Source organism: Anomaloglossus baeobatrachus, chromosome 1 (assembly GCF_048569485.1).
Source record: "Anomaloglossus baeobatrachus isolate aAnoBae1 chromosome 1, aAnoBae1.hap1, whole genome shotgun sequence".
In the NCBI taxonomy this organism is placed as follows: Eukaryota; Metazoa; Chordata; class Amphibia; order Anura; family Aromobatidae; genus Anomaloglossus; species Anomaloglossus baeobatrachus.
In genome coordinates, this window is record NC_134353.1 from 256,531,177 (window position 1) to 256,557,258 (window position 26,082).

The following is a 26,082-nucleotide window of genomic DNA, read 5'->3' on the forward strand; positions in this document are numbered from 1 at the left end:
TATTTATTTAATAAATTATAAAAAAAAAATTTGGGATCCTCTCTATTTTTCATAACCATCCAAGGTACAGCAGACAGCTGAGGGTTGCAGCCTGCAGCTGCTGCTGTTCCTGTGCTGGATATGAAAAATGCAGGGAACCCCACATAATTTTTTTTATAAAAAAAAAAACAGCTAGCCAAATTAGCTACCTCTCTATCAAGCTACTCTGTTATTTCTTTCTATCTATTCTATATGTTCTTTCTTATTATCTATTCTATATGTTCTAGCTATTCTTTCTATTTCTTCTATGTATTCTAGGCTAGCTGTCTATCAATTATCCTATCATATTTGATTTCTCCTATAAAAAACGCACTGACAAAAACGCATCAATAAACACATGCATTTTTACCGAAGTTGTTTTTTTTTCTTCAAAACGCAGTGTTTATAGTTGTCAAGTTTACAGAGGGTGCATTTTTTGTCAAATCAAGAACGCAGTGTGAGGACATAGCCTGAGCTTCTGATAATGTCTGTGTAATATGGAAGGCGGACGCTAGGTGGCGCTGTGTTACCGTCATCATCCCTATAATGACTGGCAGCCCGATATAAGACAGGGAAAGTGCACATATTCATGAAATTCGTCGTACTCTTAACAGACAGACGAGGCCACAAAGTAGATTTCACCGCCATTATGGAAAATCTGGTATTTCAGGAAATAAAAGCAGCCTAAAAACTAAATTTGCCCTTACTAAAAATGTCGGACGAAGTGTAAAGCCGTCCATATGACGTCACCCGCTAACCATGACTGGCCAATGGAAAGGCAGCATTGCTGCACGTGCCGTGGATACGTCGCTGGTTGAAGTGGAAGGCGCGATTTCTTGAAGTCAGCGCTGGGCCGCTTTCCTGGAGGATTGCAATGGCGGCGCAGCTGACGAAGGAAGGCATCACTCTGAAGGGCAGCGCCGACATCGTGTCCGAGTTCTTCTGTGAGTTGTCGCTTGTGTTAGAGCTGCTGATAGAATATGCGCTCGCCATGATGAAGCCTCACGTGTGCGGGCGCCTCTGTGTCCTGCGGCGAGGACCCCAGTGTCCTGTTCTCTCACAAGCTTGTGCTGTAGCAGCTGATGGCCATTTTCCAGTACAAGCAGCTGTAGTAATCCCCTCCGTTCTTGCAGATCCTTCCACGTCAGATAACGCTATCCTGCAGGCATAGGGTTAATCCGCAGGTCAATAGAAGGTGTTCCACTGCCATACTGAAAGTGCGGCTACTGGGAGAAAACTCCCTTTATTCCCCCAGAGAGCCGCTGGCTTTGTCCTAAGGTGTGATGGGGCCGCTATAGTCTGCATAGTGGCTGGAAGTGTGCTCTGCACTCAGCTTGCTCTGCAGTGTATCTGGGCAGATATTTCTGTGAGGGCATAGGCACACGGCCATATAATACAGATGCCGATCACATGACTGGCCGGTGGCTCTCCTGACCAGAGCGTGAGCGCTGCGTAGAAATACACGCCACCGCGCTGCGGTCAGGAGTGCGAGCATTGCGATGCCATCGCCGTCCGTGTCCTTCCAGCCGCCACATGTCACAAGCTGTCCAGTGAAATAAAACTCTCCCATCGCCCCACTGTCAGCACAGCGGCCAGCCGCCTTCCTAACACTTGTAACCTGTGACCCTTTTCTTAAGGCCACATGCGCACATTGAGTATTTAATGAGTTTTTTTTTGTTTACCTCAGTATTTCTAAGCCAAAACCAGGAATGGGTTAAAAAAATGCAGAAGTAGTGACGTGTTTCTACTGGTTTTGTCTTATAAATACAGTGGAAAAATACCAATTAGTGCACTTGGCCTTAAAGGGGCTTTCCATCTAACAACGTTCAATAGATCTTGGCATAATACAGCCATCACACAGTGCATAGCAGGGACACATACCGTATTTTTCGGACTATAAAACGCACTTTTTTCCCTCCAAATTATGGGGGGGGGGTTCTTATAGTCTGAATATAGGGCACCTGTGGTGGTTTCACATCAGCGATATTCTGCCGCAACTTCCAGATCCGGCACAAATGCAGTACAGTTAACTGGCATTGCGGCAAGCTCCGGTCACATGACTGCATGTGACCGGAGCTGCTCACCTGTTCGGGTTGTGAACACACACACGCACGCACGCGCGCGCACACACATGAGAAAACACACATACAATCACTACAGATTGCATTCATACACTCAACACATCCAGCGATATTGCTTGCTTCTCGATGGCGTAAGGACCTGCGACGCTGTGCACAGTGCGTTGACCTTCCAGGACCTGTCCTACAACACATGACTGGAAGCACGTGGTATCACACGATGTGGTGACTGTGCCCACGCGATTGTACCGGTATGTGCGATTTCGTGAGTGTGTGTGTGTGTGTGTGTGTGTGTGTATTCTGATGTGAGTGTATGCAAACGAATGTGTGTGAGTGTATGCGATCGGATGTGTGTGTTCTGATGTGTGAGTCGACCAGACACAGGGGAGGACGGCATGCAGCACAGAGATCACTGGGAGAAATAATGTGGAATCTGTGTGTCTGAGTGTGTGGCTATGTATGTGTATGAGTGTGTGATCTGATGTATGAGTGTATGCTATCTGATGTGTGTGTGTTCTGATGTCTGTGTCGGCCAGACGCAGGGGAGGATGGCGTGGAGCGCACGCCAGAGATCTCTGGGAGCCACACAGACGCCCGGGGCTGGTAAGTACGACGATCCTGGAAAGGGGGATCTGCTTTTTGCTTCAAATTTTTTTTCCTATTTTACACTTCTAAAACCTGGGTGCGTCTTATGGTCCGGTGCGTCTTATAGTCCGAAAAATACGGTATATAAGATTATCTCAGGACAGGAGCATTTTTTTTAACATCCAATTGTGGAAGTTTTTTTGGCATACTTGCAGTTTCGGGGACCTGAAGTTAGTGGATGTGGCCGGGGTTAGAAATTTTGCCACTCTTGAAATATTTTTCCATCTTCCAATACCAGACTATAATGGATGGTGGGACTTAAGTACTTTAAAAAAGAGGGAGCCAGCTACTGTGTTTAAGCCTGATTCTTTCCCGAGCTCGGACAGCAACTTTGCCTCTACACACAAGATGAAAACTTCCCTGGTTATTAAAGGGTTACACATTAGGTCACTTCTCTAATGTGATCTTGTCTTTAAAGGGAACCAATCACTAGGCTTTTCATATATAAGCTAAAGCCAGTGCTATACTGGCACTATCAGGCTGATTCTATACACACCTGTAGTGGGCAGCTCGGATGTTTAGGTTCTGAAATCCAAGAAAGTGAAGTTTGTAAAATGAGCAGCTTCTTGAGTGACAGTTGCACTGGAGCAGATAATATATTCATAGTTATCCCCTCCCTCTGTTACAATTAGCATAAATATTATACAAACGACTCACTTTGTCTAGCAGGACCTGTGTGAGGTCCTACCCATGTGACCTGGTATCCAGCTTTGGTGGCTGAGGCCCCGCTCCTTCTAGTCACATGGGTATGACCTCACACAGGTCCTGCTAGACAAAGTGAGTCGTTTGTATATTATTTATGCTAATTCTAACAGAGGGAGGGGGTAACTATGAATATATTATCTGCTCCAGTGCAACTGTCACTCAAGAAGCTGCTCATTTTACAAACTTCACTTTCTTGGATTTCAAAACCTAAACATCCGAGCTGACCACTACAGGTATGTATAGAATCAGCCTGATACTGCCAGTACAGCACTGGCTTTAGGTTATATACAAAAATCCTGGTGATTGGTTCCCTTTAAAGCTATGTTCACACAGTGCATCTTTTGGTGTGTTATTGAGGTCACAAAGATGCACCAAACTACATGCATTTCCTTCCCCCAGCAAATATGAGATTGCTATTTTGCTGTCCACAATGTGCATCTTTTTTTGTCTGCATCTTGGCTGTGTTTTTGAAGATACAGCATGTCAATTATTTTGCGTTTTTTCAGCATTTTTAAAGGTAACCTATCACCAGATTTGGGGCCTATAAGCTGCGGCCACCCCCACCGGGCTCTTATATACAGCATTCTAACATGCTGTATATAAGAGCCCAGGCCGCTGTGTAGAATGTAAAAATCACTTTACTCACCTAAACCGGTCGATGCGGTGCAGATGGGTCATATGGGTGTCTCTGGTGCCAGCGCCTCCTCTTTCAGCCATCTTCGTCCTTCTTCTGAAGCCTGTATGAATGATGTGTCCTATGTCATCCACACTCTCTGGCATTGAGGTCCTGTATAGGTGCACTTTGATCTGCCCTGAGCAGGGCAGATAAAGGTATTGCCTGCGCAGGACTGGCAAGTGTGTATGATAGACGACTCGTCATGCACACAGGCTTCAGAAGGAGGACGAAGATGGCTGAAACAGGAGGCGCTGGCACCGGACAACGGAGATACCCATATGGCCCAACTCCACCGCAGTGACAGTTTTAGGTAAGTATTATATATAATCATTTTTACGTTCTACACAGTGGTGTGGGCTCTTATATGCAGAATGTTAAAATACTGTATATAAGAGCTTACTGGTAGTGGCCGCAGCTTATAGGCCCCAAATCTGGTGACAGGTTACCTTTTAAGCCCTTCCAGTCAATAAATTTGACTTAAAAATCGCATTGGGCGAAATGCAGTAAAAAAAGCATGCTTTGTTTTATGCGTTTTTGCCACGGGTGCGTTTTTTTGAGGCCAAAAACGCTGCACCTTTGTAGTTACAAAGGATGCACTGTGTGAACATAGCGTAATAGATTAATGTTGGATAGTATTTAGGTTGCCACCATTTAGGTTAGGCCTCCACTGCTTGCCTGTCCTCACGAAGGTTCTTTCCTTATACTTATTGTAACATGGTCTTTCTCTCCTCAGATTTTGGCATCAATAGTATTTTATATCAGCGAGGGATTTATCCAGCAGAGTCTTTTTCCCGTGCACAGAAGTATGGCCTTACATTACTCATCTCCACAGACCCAGATCTTAAGAACTACCTGAATACAGTAGTGGAGCAGTTGAAAGGTACTGTTATATCAAGACCATGTATACGATTGTGCGTGGTTTTGGGTTTCATTTTTCCAGTAGAATATCAACACTTTTTTGACACGTTTTGATTGCTAAATAAAGAGGCACAAGTTGCTGTACTTGAATAGCCACCATTGTCAGTCAGCTTAGACTACCCATGAGCCCATCTTCTGCTAACTCCTTCTCTCTGAGCTTTTACCTCTTTGTGTTAAGGCTATGTGCCCACATTGCTGTTTTTTTTTTTTTTTTCTCTAGCCATGGCGATCGCGGTGCTTCAGGTGCTGTACCCCCATGATGATTGCCGCCTGCTCTCTTACTGATGTTACAGCCGAGACCCGGCTCTCACTGCCCGGAGCGGTGTTTGTGCCGCTCCTGGCAGTTTTTAATCCCCTGAATGCAATCGCAGCATTTAGGAGGCAGGAAGATGAATCGCTTACCTCTCCCTGACAATAGGGTCCATGTAATGCGATCACCATGCCCTTGGCTCTCCGGTGGCCGTGGCGACCCTTGGCTCTCCGGTGGCCGTGGCGACCCTTGGCTCTCCGGTGGCCGTGGCGACCCTTGGCTCTCCGGTGGCCGTGGCGACCCTTGGCTCTCCGGTGGCCGTGGCGACCCTTGGCTCTCCGGTGGCCGTGGCGACCCTTGGCTCTCTGTCAATGTTCACAGCCTACAGATGTTCCAACAGCTGGAAATTCCAGGAATCTTAAAAGCACTTTTAATGTTTCTGGGCCTAACAGCTACTGGACAGTGCTGCCGCGATGTCATGCAGTCTTACAGTCTGGCACTGAGTTCACTTGAGCTCACAGCCGGTGGTTCTCGGAAAGGGTACCATAAGAATCACCAGAAGTGAACTCTTTGTCGGACTATGCTGACATTGTTAGTCACAGTCCAGCTCTGAGTTCAGTCAATACAAGGCATTACATTGAACTTTTGGACCAACTGAAGGCATCTCTGAAGGCCAAAAGGCGCAGCAAGCTGTCCGCTCGCACTGCACAAGCGACCACGGCAAAACTGAGAGTTGGGCTTCCAGCTGGTTGACCACCCACCTTATTCATCAGATGTAGCTCCCTCCGACTATCACCTGTTTCCAAACCTGAAGAAACACCTCAAGGGTACCAAATTTCATACCATTTCTGATGCCATGGCTGCTACAGATGCCTGGTTCGAGGCACAACCAAAATCCTTCTTTTTGCTAGGCTTACAGAACTTGGAATACCGATGTAAGAAGTGTGTTGACATCAGTGGAGAGTATGTGGAATAAATATAAAGTTTCATCATCCTATCTCATTTCTTTCTGGGTAAAGCCAAAGACTTATCAGCAGCCCCTCGTAGAACTGGTTTTGATGTGCCTTTTTGGATCTCCACAGGTTCAGTTGATGTACTATAAGCCACACCTTCAGTTTAGCTGTCCTTAGGTGTCATGGAACTGGGACTTTTAACAGTGAAAACTCCATGACTGTCACATGTAATTGTTTCTGTCACAGGAGGTACATAGGCCCTGATTCATCAAAGTTTACCCCAGAAAACTGGTATAAAACTCTTTGAAAAGTCGCACATTTTTGGGGCTATTCAAAGTAGCGCAACTATTTGGTAACCTTTGGCATTCTAACGTCAGTTTCTACTTCCTCCACAAGAATGAGTGAAGCTGGGGTATGATGGCTGTAGGATGCCACAGCTAGTCTAATTCACGGCATTCCTTACTCCAGAAATGTGATCCAGTCAAGGATTGGAGAAAAGGCCACTTTACACACACAGATAAATCTGCGGCAGTTCTGTGGTTGCAGTGAAATTGTGGACAATCAGTGCCAGGTTTGTGGCTGTGTACAAATGGAACAATGTGTCCATGATTTCACTGCAACCACAGATCTGCCAAAGATTTATCTCTGTGTGTAAAGTGGCCTTAAGATTTGTGGTGAGGTGTACAGATTTGTCAGACAATCCTGGTTCACTGGAGGCTCCTAATAAACCAGGAGTGTCTGACTCCACCACACCCCTACAGAAAAAATTGCAGGTCTTGATAAATCGAAGCCATAGTGCTCCAGAAATGTAAATGTATTCCTATCACAAAACATTCACATACAGTCACTGCAAAGTAAGTCACCGCAGTCATCTGCAAACTGGGCCTTAGCCATGCCTCAGTGCCTCATAGGGTTATTTTTTGTCCGTAGGCTGGTTGTCCTGTGCCTTCAGGGCTTCAGGTGACCTTCTCAATCATGTAATCCTAACCTATGTGCCAAGCCTATACTGTTCTGTTCTAATGTGGTAACTTTGTCATTTCAGATTGGCTGTACAAATGTCAAGTCCAGAAGTTAGTGGTGGTGATTTCAAGCATTGACAGCAATGAGATTCTAGAGCGATGGCAGTTTGATATTGAATGTGATAAAGCGGTGAAAGATGACGGGTAATTGTTACATGTTGGGAAATTCCTGGGATCAGAAACCTAAAAAGTATGTTGTAAACTATCAGAGTAATAGTTCAGAGTGGTACATATGATCCTCCTTGAGCAGAAAGGGCATTTGAGTTGGCAGATTCATGCATGCACTTAGAAGATTGCTTTGGCACACCAAAAGAAAACACATTGTTATATTCTTAAATAGTTTTTTATTATCGACCCATATACAGCAGATAAATCACTGGCATTTTGTCTGTGTAGCCTTCATCTAGGTATCTCTAAACATAACAAAGGCCATATCTCTAAACATGACATAGGCCATAAACGAGTATGAAAATCACGTAAGTGACACATGGAGACGGTGTACCTGTATACCAAGTAGTTGCAGGAGAGGGAACTTGTCACTGGGAATGAGTTCCAGGTCAAATGCTGTGTCCTATATACTAAATGGGCATAATAGATGGTGGCGTCACCAGTACGGAAAGTTCTGCAATACTCCTCCGACCTTATTTTTTAAAAAATATTACTTAGCCTTCCTGTCTTATGTTTAGACCTACCTTAATATGTAAAGTCTAGACAGAGGTGAAACACTGGTTATTTCTGTTCCACATGTCATTAATAAATATCTAAGAATATAACCATTTTTTTTTTCTCTTGGTGTGACAATGCAATTTATCTTCTGATTATACTACTTCTGAGCACCCACCTATAACTGGTGGATCTATCCATTTTTGCATCATGCGCCGACTTGCCATGTGCTATTGGCATGACCTGCCTGGGAGCCCATTCTGCATTTTTGACAGTAAGATATGGTCCAGGCACCATTTGATTAAAATATTTTTACCTCTATCAAGTCTTAAGCATAGATGATTCCACTAGATCAGTATCCATTCCATGTGACAGATTTGCAGAAATGCTATGTTAGTAAACCTTCCCTTTTATGGGCCATTCCAGCTCTCCCCTCCCGACTAAGTAATGCTAACACATTGGTTATATGTAGTTATGCTCCTGAATCCAAAGGAGTACACGCACCTTACTTTTATTGCTTATTGGCAAATTGACATAATTTCACACAACCCTTGGCTGGACAAAATTTGTTGGCACCCTCAAATTAATGTTTGGTTGCGCATCCTTTGGAATAAATTACTGCAAGTAGTCTCTTCCTATAACCATCATCAAGCTTCTTACACCTTTTCAATTGGAATTTTGAGATTTCTTGATGCCTTGTGCCCAGTTCCAGGGGCAGCCAAACAACTTCAAAACATATTTGAACCTCCACCATATTTAACTGTAGGTACTGTGTTCTGTTCTTTTAGGCCTCATTTCATTTTTGGTAAACAGTGGAATGATGTGCTTTACCAATAAGTTCTGTCTTAAAGAAACAAAAAAAGCCAGCACTAAATGTGCACTACAGCACTAAATATTCCAACTGTACTTATTATAAATTTGAGATTTTTGGCAAAAAATTGCAATTTCTTGAGGTACCCCGCCACGTCATGGCAAATTTCTTTGGGGCAGTCCTACGCTAAAATATTTTTATAAAATGTGCCAGACGGCCTCACATATGAAATAGTAGAACTGCTCTTAGCAGCACTCGCCTGGTCTATTTCAATCCCGTACCCATGACTGAATCATGGCTGTGGGTGGGACAGGCCCAAGCAAATGCTGCATGAAGTAAATAGCCTGTGGACAGGGCCTGATGACTGAACCAGTCCTTCCTGTTCCCCTCAGAAGATTTGGGGGATCTTATTGGGGCGGTTAGGAGCACTATGGGGTTAGAGGAGGTGCAGGTTCTTCCCTCGGTCCAGGATGAAATGTTCGCTGGCCTGAAAACTGTCAAACAATTAGGGTTTCCGGTTCATGCCAATATTCTGGATATTGTCTGTCAGGAATGGGAATTTCCTGAGAAGCGTTTCCGGGGTGACCCCAGGCGCCGATTTCCCCTGGAGGCTTCTGGGTTGCATTAGGAGGTTCCCAAAGTGGATGTACAGGTGGCCAGGGTCGCTAAACAAACTGCGCTCCCCTTTGAAGATACTTCCCAGCTTAAAGATCAGATGGATAGGAAGGTCGAGGGCCTCATGAAGCGATCCTGGGAGGCATCGTCTTTTACTATTCAGGCCAATATTGCCTCCACTTGTGTCTCCCGGTCCCTACTTGGGTGGCTCGACCAGTTGGAGGCTCATATTTCCCAGGGTACCCCTCGGGATGAGTTGCTGGACTCCCTTCCCTTACTTAGGAAAGCTACCAGTTTTTTGGCGGATACCTCGGTGGAGTCGGTCCGCCTGGCTGCCAGGACCTCGGTCTTTTCTAACTCTGTCAGACGTGCCCTCTGGCTTAAGGCCTGGATTGGAGACTCCACCTCCAAAATGAGACTTTGCTCCCTTCCGTTTAAAGGGGATTTGGTGTTTGGGCCTGCCCTGGATGATATTCTGGACAAGGCGAATGATCGTAAGGCCTTGCCAGATCCTAGACCCCCTAGGAAGCGGTCCTTTCGTCCCTCGATGCCTTAGGCCTCCCAGCCCAGGGGGAAAGGGAAGTCGGGCCGGTGGAGCTATCCTAAGGGAAGAGGGAGAAACATTCTCATCCCTCCCCATCAACAACGTCCTCAGCAGGACAAACCATGACTCGGGTGGGGGGACCACTCTCGGCCTTTCTTCCCCAGTGGCGGTCCATCACCACCTGCCAATGGGTCCCGAAGATCGTCTCAGAGGGTCTCTTAATAGAATTCATCTCCCCCCCCCCCCCCTCTTCTGGGCCTCCGAGTCACGGCTCTGGCGTCGCAGGGCTCACAGGCCCTACTATACGCGAAGATTCAGGAGCTAATGCACTCGGGGGTAGTTTCCCCAGTCCCGAGTCAGGAAGGAGGGGTAGGCCACTACTCCCGTCTCTTCCTTGTCAAAAAGCCATCTGGCGACGTCCGGATTATCATCAATCTGAGGCGTCTCAACCGGCAGGTCAGATACCGGCGTTTCAAGATGGAGTCGGCTATCCCACTGATAGGTCTGCACCACCAGATGGCCTCAATAGACCTGAAAGACGCCTACTTCCATGTACCCATCCATCCGTGTCACAGGCAATACCTCAAGTTTGCGGTTCTGCACGGGGAGGAGGTGCTTCATTTCCAATTCAACGTACTTCCCTTCGGGATCTCCTCGGCTCCAAGGATCTTTTCAAAGATCATGGCAGAGGTGGTCGCCTTCATACGATTGCAAGGTATCTGTCTGGTTCCATATTTGGACGACTTTCTTCTCATGGCTCCCTCGGCTCAGACCCTCCGGAGCCATGTGGAGAAGTCCTTAAGCATTCTTCGTTCCTTGGGCTGGATCCCCAATCTCAAGAAATCACAGTTGCAACCCTCCTCCACTCTGCAGTTTCTCGGGGTGCTGCTGGACTCCGACAGGCAGGCATCCTTTCTCTGCTAACCAAAATCTCAAAGCTTCGCCGACAGGCTCGCCCGACCCTTCGAGCGGCTATGTCGGCTCTAGGTTCTATGACGTCCTGCATTCCCTCAGTCATGTGGGCTCAGGCCCACTCTCGTTGTCTACAGGATCATATCCTGGCACATTGGGACAGACTCCCGTCCTCCCTGAACAAACGGTTTCGCCTCTCAGGGACCGTCTCCTCATCCCTTCTCTGGTGGCTGCGTCCCAACAACCTGAAGGTGGGGGTTGCCTGGACTCAGACGCCCCTGGTTACACTAACAACCGATGCCAGTCTGCGGGGATGGGGTGCTATGGTGGCAAACTCCCCATTTCAGGGGGTCTGGAGTCCTTATGTCAGCTCCCAATCCTGCAACTACCGGGAGCTCAGGGCGGTCAGGGAAGCCCTCCTTGCGGCTCAGGATCTCGTCCGGGACACTCGCGTCCTGGTCTTCTCAGACAATGTCACCACAGTGGCACATCTCCGCCATCAGGGCAGTACACGATCGGGCGCCCTGAAGTATGTGTCCTCCTGGATCTTCCACTGGGCAGAACGGTCCCTGCTATCTCTTTCTGCAGTCCATCTACAGGGATCCCTAAACCTTCAGGCAGATTTCCTTAGTCGTCGGGATGTTCACCCAGGGGAGTGGAGTCTGGACCAGGCTGTGTTCTGCTCTCTGGCGGCAAGGTGGGGTACTCCAGAGGTGGACCTGTTTGCTTCAGCAAGAAATCGCCAGGTCGCAACATTTTTCTCCCTGAACCCTCGGGACAATGCGTTGGGGGTGGACGCCTTCTGCCACAATTGGTCCTTTTGCCTCACCTACGCCTCCCCCCCCCCCCCCCCCCAATTCCTATTCTCGCACGAACCCTGAGGAACATCAAAGACGACGGAGCCGCAACTATCCTGGTAGCTCCTCTGTGGCCGCGGCGGAGTTGGTACAGCCTGATCCTGACTCTCGGGATCGACGGACCGGTCCTCCTGGGTTCAGACCCCAGTTTACTGTCTCGGGGTCCGATTTTTTTTTTTTTTTTTTTTTTTTTTTTTTTTTTTTTTTTTTTTTTTTTTTTTTTTTTTTTTCCCCCATCCGGACCCCCAGAAGCTCAAATTGGCTGCCTGGCTTCTGAGGCCCGGGCACTGAAGGCCCAGGGACTTTCTGACAAGGTCGTGGCTACTCTACAGAACAACCGTAAACAGGTGACTAATAGTATTTACAATAAAATCTGGATGAGATTTTCCTCCTGGTGTGGTTCTTGGCCTCCTGACCCACTCCGGCCTAACATTGCGCAGATTCTAGACTTCCTCCAGAGTGGATTGGACCTAGGCCTTCGGCCCAGCAAACTGAAGGTGCAGGTCTCGGCACTCAGTGCAGTCTTTGACACGGCTCTGGCAGATCATCGCTGGATCTGCCGTTTCTTTGTGTCCGCTAGTAGGCTCTGTCCACGGCAGAGGGTCCTGACACCTTGCTGGGATCTCAATGTGGTCCTTACCGGACTATCTCAGTCGCCCTTTGAGCCGCTGTCCTCCTGTAACATCCATTCTCTTTCTCACAAGACTGCCTTTCTAGTGGCTATTACATCTGCTCGGAGAGTCGGGGAATTTCAAGCATTGTCTATTCGGGAGCCTTACCTGACCGTCAGAGATGACAGCATTGTCTTTCAGCTGGACCCTTCCTTCCTTCCCAAAGTGGTTTCGGATTTTCACCGTTCTCAGTCCATCGTCCTGCCTTCCTTCTGTCAGCATCCTAGGACTCCGGGGAGGAAGTGTTCCATTCTTTGGACGTTCGTCGGACAGTGTTGCACTACCTGGATGTTACTGCACTTTGGCGTCTTGATCATAACCTGTTTATCCAGCCCTTTGGTCGAAATAAGGGCAGGAAGGTGGCTAAGAGTACCGTCGCCAACTGGATTGTGCGGGCCATTAGAGACGCCTACCTCGCTCAGCATCTGTCTCCGCCTACCGGATTTACGGCGCACTCCACCAGGGCTACCTATGTCTCCTGGGCTGAATGGGCAGGGGCTTCTCCTGAGCAGATCTGCAAGGCGGCTACGTGGTCTTCCCTCCATACTTTCACGAAGCATTATCGTTTGGATCTGGATTTCGACAGGGATTTGGCTTTTGGCAGGAAGGTCCTGCAGGCTGTGGTCCCCCCTAGGTATCAATTCATTGGTATTCCTCCTATGCTGTCGTGGAAGGGACTAGAGAAATAAGAATTATTCTTACCGTTAATTCGGTTTCTAGGACCTTCCACGACAGCACGTAATTCCCTCCCTTATCCTCGATATTCCTGGATGTGTTTGTACTTCTCATATGCTATGGGTTCTTTGTAAGACACTGGCTATGGGAGGTGGGAGGGTCCTTTTAACCTCTCTTGTGCTTCCTGTCCCAATTAGGGCGTGGAGAGACAACCTCCTATGCTGTCGTGGAAGGTCCTAGAAACCGAATTAACGGTAAGAATAATTCTTATTTTTGCCAAAAATCTCAAATTTATAATAAGTACAGTTGGAATTATTAGTGCTGTAGTGCACATTTAGTGCTGGATTTTTTTGTTTTTTCTTCATAAGTTCTGTCTTGGTCTCATCTGTCCACAAGACTCTTTCTAAGAAGGACTTTGGCTTACGTACGTTTCGTCAAACTGCAGTGTAGGTTTTTTAGGTCTCTGTGTCAGCAGTGAGGTCCTCCTGGGTCTACTGCCATAGCGTTTCATTCAAATGTCGACAGTTTTCACTAACACTGATGCATCCTGAGCCTGCAGGACAGCTTGAACTTCTTTGGAACTTGATTGGGATCTGCTTATCCACCATCTAGACTATCCTGCGTTGTAACCTTTCATTAATTTTCTCTGCCATCTAGGGAGATTAGCCACAGTGCCATGGGTTGTAAATTGCTTATGCAGCGCCCCATGGACAAAGGAACATCAAGATCTTTGGAGATGGCCTTGTAACCTTGAGATTGATAATTTTCGACAATTTGATTAAGTCCTCCAATGCCTCTTCTTACTGTTCTACATGCTTAGTGGGGCACACATGGACACACAATGCAAACATTTACTCAGCATCTCCACTCTTTATCTGGTTTCAGGTGTGTTTTTTGTTTTTATTTTTTTTGTCCAATTTGCCAACTTTGGGATTTTGTGTGATTCTGTCTAATTTGCCTTTTCTGCTTTTTTGTGTTGTTCCGATACAGAGAAAATAAACGTGCACTTACAGATGGCTAACCATCTACGCCCTCCAATCATGTCAAAGGAGTGACAGCGGGAACATGCCCACTTTTAACTGATTTTTCTCTCGCCGCCCCCTTCCCCCTCCAATCCATGATCAACTGCGACCTTGGCACCTACTGAGTTAAAGCACTTGATGCATTTTGGCGTGGCCAAGCATTTTGGCTAGGTTCGCACACTGCGTCTTTTTGACGCTGCGTTTTTGTGCGTTTTTGGCCGCTAAAAACGCATCAAAACACATGCGTTTTTGCCACGATTTGCTGCGTTTTGCTGCGTTTTTGATCTCTGCGTTTTGCTGCGTTTTTCCAATGCATTGCATGGGGGGAAAACGCAGAAACGCAGGAAAGAACTGACATGTCCATTATTTTTTTTTTTTTTTTTTTAACTCAAAAACGCAGGTAAAAAAAACAGATGTGTGCGGACAGCAAAAATGAAAACTCATAGACTTTGCTGGGGAAGCAAAGTCCTGCAGTTTTGAGGCCAAAAACGCACCCGAAAAACGCGCAAAAAACGCACTGTGCGCACAAAGCCTTTAAGTACACCTTCACACCTACTTCTCTTCCATATGTCTCTGCTCTATGAAGCCAGAGCTGTCAATTAAAGGAGAGGGAATGGGTGGAGAAAAGAAGAAAAACTGGTGGGAAGGGGCGTTTTATATGTTTAGCCACGTCAAGGGGGCACAAAACGCCTGGATTTGTGTTGAACAGTCTGTGCATACAGTTCCTCTTGAGATTGAATCTGATTTCTCTTGGATCCCATCCTTTAAAGCTAGCACTCTGTAATGGTGTGGACACTGAAGAGCGCGAGGTAATGTAGTAGCTCACAATAATGCTACCAATTGTTACTTTTCAATAATTGGACCAATAGACTTTCTAATGAGCCCATACACCTTCTGTGTGCACAATTCTGCATGCGCTGAATACTTCTGCTTTGTAGTTTGAGCGATCAAGTGAATGTCTGGAAACTATGACCCCCATTAATCAATTAAATCAGTTATGCTTTTACGGGGCTGCAATATATAAAAACATATTGAAAGTATTTTGCAACTTTAATTTCACTATAAATATTTTTATTTCAGCATTGTCAGAGACAAATCTCCAAAAGTTATTCAAGAAGAAATCCGCTCTGTTATCCGGCAGATCACAGCCACAGTAACTTTTCTTCCACTGCTGGAGACTGCGTGTAAGTAGTGTATAAGAAAGGGAAATTTATGGGATTAAGCATTAGAGATGAGTTGACCCAAACTTTGGGGTTATAAAATGCTTGTAATAAGTGCTGAGAGCTGCAAAAGGAAGCAAAATGGGGGTAAGAGCAGGAAAATTGCCTTGAAAACAAATGTGGACAGAGAATAAAAAAAAAGTGTGGGGTCCACCCTATTTTTGATAACCAGCCAAGGTAAAGCAGACAGCTGAGGCCTGTAGCTCCCAGTTGTCTGCTTTACCTTGGCTGGTTATCAAAAATGGGAGAACTCACGCCATTTATTTATTTAAATAAAAAAAGGTTTGTGGTGTCAAAAGCTTGTTGATTGGCTATGCTGCAGCCTTTCCATAAGCTTTATTCATCATCTGAACTCGGGCACAGACTTTTGTGAAAAGTAGGTGTCCAGTACGAACCCCGAACTTTACCGTTCGTGTTCGCTCATCCCTGTAAATTATCTTTGGCATGCCAGTCTCATAAAATACCATAGTACATGTAAACTATTGCAGTAGTCCATCTTGTTATATAAAGCTTCACGCCTCTTTCATTCCTAGTCAGTCGGATGGTATGGCTCTCTTGCGCACCACTAACTAAACAAGAACATAATCTAATTTTCTTGCTAGTTACTGAGCGTTTTCTCTTACCATACAGGTGCTTTCGACTTGCTGATATACACAGATAAAGATTCAGAAGTCCCAGAGAAGTGGGAAGAGTCTGGCCCTCAGTTTGTTTCAAACTCTGAAGAAGTTCGGCTTCGCTCCTTCACTACCACAATCCATAAAGTCAACAGCATGGTAGCATATAAAAAAATAGACTGTTAGGGAATTATGTTTTACTTTTTTACATTTCCCTTTTGTATCCTGGTATTAATCTGTTTTTCTAATGCAGATTTTAAAAAGGTGATGTCTGTTTTGTGGCTCCACCTTTTACTCGTGCCTTTTCGAAGCTTTGTAGAGGACTTGGCCCCTTCTCGCCATACTGCATTAGCTAAAGCTGAGATGTATATCAGAGGGAGATTTTCACTGAACGCCTCAAATTAAAGCAAACTAGTTCACTTTGCCTAGTAATGGGCTGTTCCCCACTTCCATAAGTATTCAAGCACAAGGGTTCCCTATACAAAGGGGATGTGATGTGCCTAACAGTACATCAGTCTTGTGGTTTACTGTGATCCCATCCTACTGCCATCTGTTCTCAGTCATGTATAAGTTCTCCTGTGGATAGAGCGGGGTATATGAATTATGCACAGTGGGGGTAGAGGAGGGAACGCTGCGGACTGCCCTTGTGCTGACGATTCTTCAAGGCAGCAATTTCTTACGCACACCGACGATAATTTCATGCAGTAGTTGTACGGTATCAAATGCTTCATGTTTTTAATGGTTAGACTTAAGTGTGAGCCCAAACATTGTCAGTAAGCTCAAATTAGGGACTAAGCTGTCTCTTCATGTAGGGCCTATGACCGTCACTTTTCTCCCATTTTTATTTTATACTGGTACAAACTGAGCGCTGGTCTCATATTCTAAGCCCAACTTACCTGGATTGCACTGATCCTACTCTGAGATTCTGGGTGCCCTATCTGCACCAAAAATCTGCAAAAAACTTTCTCATACATTTTGCTCAATATATAGTAACCTGAAAAACATTGCTAAATCTGCTTTTTTTTTTTTTTTTTTTTTAACTAGCAGTTAACTTTGTACAGAGTTTTGTTGCCTATTGCATGTGGAACATTATTGACGAGATGTTAATGCTTTGTGCTCCCTGTGTTTGCTGTTAGAGTGCTCTCTAATATTGCGGCTGTTGTCACCCCGATGTGCATCTTGCAACGTCCTCAAATATTAGTCTCCAACTTATAATGCCTCATTAACAGTTGGCGATTTGTAGGTTCTTTTCCAATACAGGAAATTGCTGTTGAGGAGTGCACGTTCGCCTAGTCTGGAAGGTGTGCAGTATGGCGGCATTTTTCACATATTAGTTGTGGTTTTTACACTACGGATTTTTTTTCCTTCCTTACATTTTTTTTTTTTTTTTTTTTTTTTAATTTTTCATGAAAAGTTCTTAAACAGACACATTATATTATGCCTCACAGGACTCCAGGGGCAGTGCGTGAGAGATATCCATTTCTATTGTCCCCTTAGACCTGCTTAAGACCTAGCACAATGTATCTGGTACTTTTGATATGTTCCTTTTTAAGTGTGTTGTGAAATGGGGTTAAAATGGAGCATGGTAGACGTTGCTCATATTCTAAAATGGACAACCCCTTTAGAATATGACCAGGGTTTTCCCCCTTTTAAAATAAAACCCCTTTTATACTCAGCCGTTCCAGCGGTGTCTGCTCTCGCGGGGATGACGTGACGTTGCATCACGTGAGCCCTGTGCTCAGTAAGGGCTGGCATTGGACGACACCAACATCAAGAGGAAGTCAGAGCTGCTGCTGTCCACTCACTTCTTAGTAATGTTTGATATGTCCAAAAGCGGGGAGCGTGAAGCCGGGAGAGCAAGTGCCAACACCGGTGGAGCGGTGCCAGCATCGGAGGCGAGTAGAAGTGTTTTTATTTTAACAGGGGCAGACATTCAGATTGAGAGAGGGTTGGACAGCCATTTCAAATTGTGAACTTAACACAACCCCTGCCCTCTAGTGCTAATGTTGCAAATTTCTCGAAGCTTTAAGGTCTTAATGATGTTTGTCTTCGATGCCTTAATACTTTTTGTGATATTTGCCTTTAAACAACAGGTCTGTTGCTCCAGCCTACAAGTAGAGAGATTTGCTGCGAGACTCCATGCTGCAGGCAATGAATATCCTTTCTGCCCTTTTACATTGCAGGTTTTCCAAGGGTCATTATGGGCTGGTTTTAAACTTTTGTATAATTTTGTACTTATGTTTTATAAGGCTGTAGATTGTAATATGGACTGTGATTTAGTCATTTCTCTGGAATCACCTGAATGTATATGATTCTGAAATATCCCCCTACGATACTTGTGAATATTTTTATTTATGTGTTAAGCTTGCAAGCATTGCCTGAACTGGACTCCACAATTTCTCTTGGTTCAGAAAGCTTTAAGATCTGCAGAATGTTTTTATGGCAATAATAAAGTATGTATAAACCTTGTGGGTTTTTTTGTATTTGTTGTTTTTGGGGGGGATTTGAGAAAGAGCCCGCGTCTGCCTTTGACACAATCTTTGAATGTAAATAAGAATATTTCTGTTAACTGACTGCAAGCGGTCTTGCTAATGTGGAATACTATACAGTGTGTCCACCCATATCCTGTCCACCGCCATTAACTTGAGAACGGCGGCAGCTATAGGCATAGAAGTGGTGTCTAGGTATAGTAAAGTATCCATGCGCTACGCAATGAAACCACCTATAGCGCCACCTGGTGGAAAACAACGGAGTTAGCATTTGTATCTCAAACGGAACAAGATAGAGAAAAAAAGTGAATTGAAAAATTGTAGGGCATCATCAATTCAATACGAATTGACACCTTGCATACAGAAATGCTATATGAAACCCATACCCCCCCCCAAACATTGAATGCTGGTCACGCATATGGCGCTCATTTAACTTTGATGCTCAAAGTGGCCAAAGTCAGCTGCAATGCACATCTGGACTCTGGACAGCATACTGTATCTTTCTGCACGTTGTGCAATATGGTAGGTGACACGTTTGCACAAGCCTCTGTAATACGTCGTCGTAGATCCTGCAATGTTGGTGGAGTGGGTCGTATACACCTGCTGTTTGATGTGACCTCACACAAAGTCCAATGGGGTCAGGTCAGGTGAGTGTGGAGGCCACTCCACACAGCCACCATACCCAGTGACTTGTAGGAAGGTCTCCATGAGGTATCGCTTCATGTCCGCAGCCTTGTGAGTTTTCCACGTTCTAATCATAGCATTTCTGTATGCAAGGTGTCGATTTGTATTGAATTGATGATGCCCTACAACTTTGTAATTCACTTTTTTTTCTCTCTCATTCCGTTTTCGACATAAAAATGCTAACTTCGTTGTTTTCCACCAGGTGGCGCTATAGGTGGTTTCATTGCGTAGCGCATGGCAACTTTACTATACCTAGACACCACTTCTATGCCTATAGCTGCCGCCGTTCTCAAGTTAATGGTGGTGGACACACTGTATAAATATATTTAGAAGGCTGCAGAACTGTAACACTTTTATTCTCTAGTCACCCTCTACAACAGAACCACAGAATGTTGCCTCCCCTTCCTTAATAGGGAAAGGAAACACAAGAGGTCAAATGGCCCCTCTTCAGTTTATCCCCATTGTTTCATGTCCCTATGGGGCATGAGTAAGTCATCCTATGGTACTCCGTAGCCAGCGACAGACACCTCTTCCTGTTGCAGTCAGGCAGTCGAGAGTGATCGCTGTTTTCCCCCTCCCTGCCGTGGTCATCCTATTCATCATGTGCAATGTGTAGCTCCCTCGTCTTACTCCTCGCCTCTCCTCTGAAAGTGACTTTGGACATGCCTGGTGACGTCATTTTCCAGGATTTTCAGCAACAAAAGGGTCCACAAGTCAAATGGCGAAGTTCTTTCAAGCATTGAAACCCACCAGTACCTCAGGGCACCCACAAGACCAAAGGGAGCAGTATCATCCAAGGAGGATGCAGTGCTTAGTCCTAGTAACCTGCATATAAGTGACAAATGATCCTAAGGTAGGACCTATTTTGATTATAGAGGGTGTAGCTTCTTCCTGCTCCACATCTACAGAGCCTAGCACTGTCCCAATAAATGTACTTGGTGTGAGTAGATCTTCCTTTTTGGAGTAGGATATCTTTAGATTTATACCCCCCCCCCTTTTTATTTCATAGAGGGATAAAAGTCCTGCACCAAAAAGCAAAGCTAAGATTACAAGTCACAAATGTCCCATCTGTGCTTAAAAAAAAAAAAAAAAATCCATCGTCCTGTAAGAAATAGCACAGCCAGAGTTGCATACAAAAGATGATCAAGAAGGAAAAACCTTCCTTAATGGAATGGTATGCCAGGAAATTCAATCTTTCCTAAACCCCTCCCCCCCCCCCCCCCAGAAATCTTTAGCTCTGATGCCATCAGGATCTAAGAAAAGGAAAATTGCCTTAGGCTCTGTGCACACTAGAAAAAGGATTTTTCTTAAATTTCTTAAGAAATTTCTTGAGTGAAGGATTAGCGCACCTGCGTTAAAAAACGGATGCATTTTTACCACTTTTTGGTGCATTTTTTTTTGTTTTTTTGCAGGTTGGACCCTGCGTTTATTAATGCTTTAACAGCAATAAATATAGATAATAGATATTCGATAGCTAGAGGACGGACTCTGAGATACCCCCATTACTAATCTGTAAGTGAAAGTAAATAAACACAAAACGCAGAAAAACTTTATTTGGAAGAAAAGACAAAAAAAACACCCTCTTTCACCACTTTATTAACCCCACAAACACCTATGCAGGTCTGTTGTAACACACAACAATTCAGCTCTGCTACATCTGAAACTCACAGCGCACAATCATGGAACATGACTACCCGCAGTGAGCTACAGCTAATGACTGAGACGAAGCCATTAATGGTGACGTCACTCGGTGTTTACTGTCAGTGTTCAAGGCTGATAGGGTGCAGGGCATGATCTGTACTTTAAGCCAGAGTGCTTCAGGTCACCAGAGGTCATATCATAGGAACCTGGGTATGACATCCGGTGAACTGAGTGACTTCACCGCTGCCAGCCAGGTCCCCCTTGTCAGTGTTTCCTGGAGCCTGGCGAGATCGGTCTCTCCAGTTTCGGATGTAGCCGAGCCAGGACAGTCATAAGATGCTGTGTGGATCACGGCAGCACGTCAATGATCTTTTGGGGGTTAATAAAGAGGGTGCTTTATTTAACAGTGGCGGCATGGGCTGCACGGCTGCCCCTCATTCCCCAACCCTCAGCCGGCACGGTCAGACTGGCGGGGTGTGGATTACGGCAGAACGTCAAGGATCTTTTGGGGGTTAATAAAGCGTGTGCTTTATTTTATTTCAAATAAAGGATTTTTCTCAGTGTCTATTTCTTTTTTACTTATAGGATTATAGATCTCCACCCATCACTAATTCTGGTCTTGATGACAGTTCTGCACTTTCATTAACCCCTATTACCTCAATTGCCATCGCCCCAGGACAATTGGGAAGAGTCGGGTAAAGTGCCACTTTGTCGCAACTAATGGAGCGACAATATCAGGGCAGCTATATGCTTCTATTCGTAGTCGGGGGGTGGGGGGGGGCTCCCAAGGCTAAGAATACCAACCTCTACCTGTTGGTCTTAATCATGGCTGGGTATACCGCACACCATTTTATTTTTATTTATTTAAATTATTAATAAAAAAAAATATATATATATATATATATATATATATATATATATATATATATATATATATATATATATATATATATATATATATATATATATATATATATATAATATACACACACACACGAAGGTGGCCCGATTCTACGCATCGGGTATTCTAGAATTTACGTATTGTGTAGTTCATGTATGATTTTTGTTATAGATATAGAGAGATAGATATATATATATATATATATATATATATATATATATATATATATGAGAGAGAGATAGATATATATATATATATATATATATATATATCTATCTCTATCTCTATCTATATGTTGTTGTGTGTAGTTACCAAGTCTTTGTGTAGGGCGCTGTACATGTTCTGGGTGTTGTCTAGGTGTGGCGGGGGGTGAGAGCGGTGTTGTATGTGTTGCGTTGTTTGTGGAGCGCTGTGTGTCTGTCGCGTTGTGTGTGTTGCGCGGTTTGTGTGGGTGTGGTGTGTTTTGGGGGGAGGTATGTTTTATGCAATGGGTGTGTTGTGCGTATCTTTATGTATGCCGCGGTGTTTGTCTGTTGGGTGTTGTGTGTGTGCAGCGTTGTCTGTGTGTGTGGGTGTCTGTGTATGGCGGTGTTTGTGGTTCCCTGTGTGTGTGTGTGTTGGGGGGAGGTGTGCACCTCCCATCGTGCTCCATCCCCCATGCTGCGCACCCTCCATCGTGCTCCATCCCCCATGCTGCGCACCCCCTATCGTGCTCCATCCCCCATGCTGCGCACCCCCCATCGTGCTCCATCCCCCATGCTGCGCACCCCCCATCGTGCTCCATCCCCCATGCTGCGCACCCCCCATCGTGCTCCATCCCCCATGCTGCGCACCCCCCATCGTGCTCCATCCCCCATGCTGCGCACTCCCCATCGTGCTCCATCCCCCATGCTGCACACTCCCCATCGTGCTCCATCCCCCATGCTGCGCACTCCCCATCGTGCTACATCCCCCATGCTGCACACTCCCCATCGTGCTCCATCCCCCATGCTGCGCACTCCCCATCGTGCTCCATCCTCCATGCTGCGCACTCCCCATCGTGCTCCATCCTCCATGCTGCGCACTCCCTATCATGCTCCATCCCCCATGCTGCGCACCCCCCATCGTGCTACATGCCCCATGCTGCGCACCCCCCCATCGTGCTACATCCCCCATGCTGCGCACTCCCCATCGTGCTACATCCCCCATGCTGCGCACTCCCCATCGTGCTACATCTCCCATGCTGCGCACCCCCCATCGTGCTACATCCCCCATCGTGCTACATCCCCCATCGTGCTACATCCCCCATGCTGCGCACTCCCCATCGTGCTACATCCCCCATGCTGCGCACCCGCCATCGTGCTCCATCCGCCATGCTGCGCACTCCCCATCGTGCTACATTCGCCATGCTGCGCACTCCCCATTGTGCTCCATCCCCCATGCTATAATAGTTCTCCTATTATACTCAGAGAGGAGTATAATAGGAGGACTGTAATAGGAGGAGTAGTCCTGGGGGGAGAGGAGTATAATGCCGGCTCCCTGCACATGTGTACCGGGAGCCGGTGTACACTGGTAACTATGATACACATCGGGTAACTAAGGGACCTTAGTTACCCGATGTGTATAATGGTTACCAGCGTTCACGGGCTCCGTCAAGATCCCAGCATCGCAAGGTTATGTCTGGCGCTGCTGGGATCGTGACGGAGCCGGTGTACACTGGTAACTATGATACACATCGGGTAACCAAGGGACCTTAGTTACCCGATGTGTATAATGGTTACCAGCGTTCACGGGCTCCGTCAAGATCCCAGCATCGCAAGGTTATGTCTGGCGCTGCTGGGATCGTGACGGAGCCGGTGTAGAAGCAAGCGATATCCCAGGATGTTGTGAGTGTGTGGATGTGAGGTATGTGTGAGAGTGAGTGTGATCTGATGTGTGCGTGTGTACTCACCTGAGCTCCGTATCAGTTGGGCCAGAGCGAGCGTGCATTGCGTGAGGGGGGCGGGGCCTGCAGAGAGCCGGGGGTGAGAGGCCAAGCCGGGGGGGGGGGGGGGGGCGGGGCCATGGCAAGCCCAGCGGCCAATCAGCTTTGTGTCACCGTAAGGACACAATTTTGGAGCATGACAGACAGACAGAATAAGGCAAATATATATATATATATATAGAGTTGTGCGCTTTATCTGTGCTGGGTATCATAAGATGGGGGGACCCTGCGACAATTGTTTACTTTTATACGACGATACTGACACGCGGACAGCTGCACTGCTTTGCCCGCCCACCAGCTATCCCGTTTTACCGCGGTATTGTTTGCGGTTTTGCCGCGTGCGGGTTGGTACATGTGCTTTAATGCATTCAATGCAATAAAGCACATTGAAAAAAAAGAAAAAAGTCATTTCCTTCTGAGATAGAAGACAGATAAATAGACAGAAGAATAGAAGACAGAATAATAGATAGAAGGATAGATAGAGTCCCTGTGAGCACACGCTGCATTTCTCCTGAGCGGTAATGTGGTGTTCACATTACCGGCCATGGGAAATGCCCTGTGGTTACCTCTCTGCTGTCTCGTTGCGAGGCTGCATTCAGTATGTGTCAGTCGCGGCTGGATGCAAGCATCGCAGGACGTGGATTACGCCGGAGCTGTGTGTTTCGGGAGGGGTTAATAAAGGGGTGAACCAGGGGCTTTTTTTGTCTTTTATTTAAAATAAAGGATTTTTCGGTGTGTGTGTGTGTGTGTGTTTATTCACTTTACTTACGCGTTGATCATGTCAGCTGTCTCATAGACGCTGCCATGATCAAGCCTGGACTTAGTGGCGGCGATCCGCCGCCATTAACTCCTTATATTACCCTGATTGCCACCGCATCACAGCAACAGGAAGAGCCGAGGACACTCCGGTACTGCCGCATAACGGATGCGATAGTCCCGGGGCAGCTGCGGGCTGATATTCTCGGCTGCGGGAGGGAGGGGAGGCATTAACCCTGGCCCTCGCCCTCCCCAGCCTGAGAATACCGGGCCGCCGCTGTGTTTACCTCGGCTGGATGGTAAAAATACGGCGGAGCACACGTGTTTTTTTTTTCTTTTTTTTTCTTTCTATATGTCCGTTTGCTTTCTATGTGTATTCTATATGTCTGTGTGAGTGCAATGTGTGTGTATTCTATGTCTGTGATGTGTGTGTTTACTCTCTGCTCCGCTTCCTCTTCCTGTCATAATGACATCACTTCCCTGCAAACCGCAGGGCAGCGATGAACATTACCGCAGGTAAACCGCGAAATACCGGAGGGAATAACGCAGGAAAACGCAATGAACCACACAGAATTTGCTGCTTGCGTTATTCCCTTCGGGATTTCACGATTACATGGTAGTCAATGGAGTGAAATGCCGCAGCGATGTCCGGAAAAGAAGTGACATGCAATTGTTTTTGCTGCGGGAATCCTGCAGCAAAACTTGCAGCTGTCAAAATCCGCATAGTGCGCACAGCATTTTTTTTCCCATAGGTTTTGCTGGTGAATCACTGCAGAGATGTTATGAACATAACATGCAGCAAAACCGCAGGAAATCCACGGCAAAAACCGGCAAGTGCGCACAGGGCTTAAATAGTCTATAATGTTGACTGTAGACATTGTAAAAATACATTATGATTTTTTTTATTTTTAAGAATGGAACCTGGCCCGAACTTCTATCCACATCTGATGAAGAACTGCATAAGGATGGAGAGAACCTTGTGAATCATTTTAAGGCTATGTCCACACTAGAAAAATGATTTTTCTTAAGAAATTTTTTGAGTGAAGGATTAGCGCACCTGCGTTAAAAAATGCACCAATAACACAGGTGCGTTTTGGTGCGTTTTTTATGCGTTTTCGGTGCGTTTTTGGTGCGTTATTTTTCATGTTGATCCCTGTGTTTTTTAATGCATTTACAGCAATAAAGCACATTGAAAATGAAAAAAAAAAAAAATAAATAGATAATACAGAGATAAATATATGATAGAGAGATAGATAGATAGATAATAGATATTTAGGGGAATAGATAGATAATAGAGGGATATAGATAGATATTAGATATTTGGGGTATAGATAGATAATAGAGGGATAGATGATGGATAGATAGATATAGATAATAGAGGGATATAGATAGATAATAGATATTTAGGGGTATAGATAGATAATAGATAGATAATAGATATTTAGGGGTATAGATAGATAGATAATATAGAAAGATAGATAATAGATAGATATTTAGGGGTATAGATAGATAATAAATAGATAGATAATAGAGGGATAGATATTCCAGCTTTATTTATGACATTTCCCCCCACACACACTGCACTTCTCGCGACCGGTAATTTGTTCACATCAGCAGCCGTGAGAAATGTCCTGTAGTTACCCGCAGCCTCGATCAGGAGCCGCATTCAGCACTCGCTCCCTGACCGAGGCTGTGGAGAACTGTCAGACGCGGCTGGAGCAGGGCTGGAAGCGCCGCGGGACATCGCTGTGGATTACGTCGGAGCTGTGTGTTTCAGGGGGT

The 26,082-nt window shown here is 45.8% G+C and overlaps 1 protein-coding gene across 1 annotated transcript; it reads left to right on the forward strand.

Moving 5' to 3' along the window:
• Positions 1-829: 829 nt before the first annotated feature.
• Positions 830-18,315, forward strand: MAD2L1 (mitotic arrest deficient 2 like 1). Its single transcript, XM_075336376.1, has 5 exons — positions 830-962; positions 4,856-5,002; positions 7,286-7,406; positions 15,113-15,216; positions 15,883-18,315. Exons 1-5 carry the CDS (start codon positions 893-895, stop codon positions 16,050-16,052), a joined length of 612 nt encoding a protein of 203 aa, XP_075192491.1. The 5' UTR covers positions 830-892; the 3' UTR covers positions 16,053-18,315.
• Positions 18,316-26,082: the final 7,767 nt, after the last annotated feature.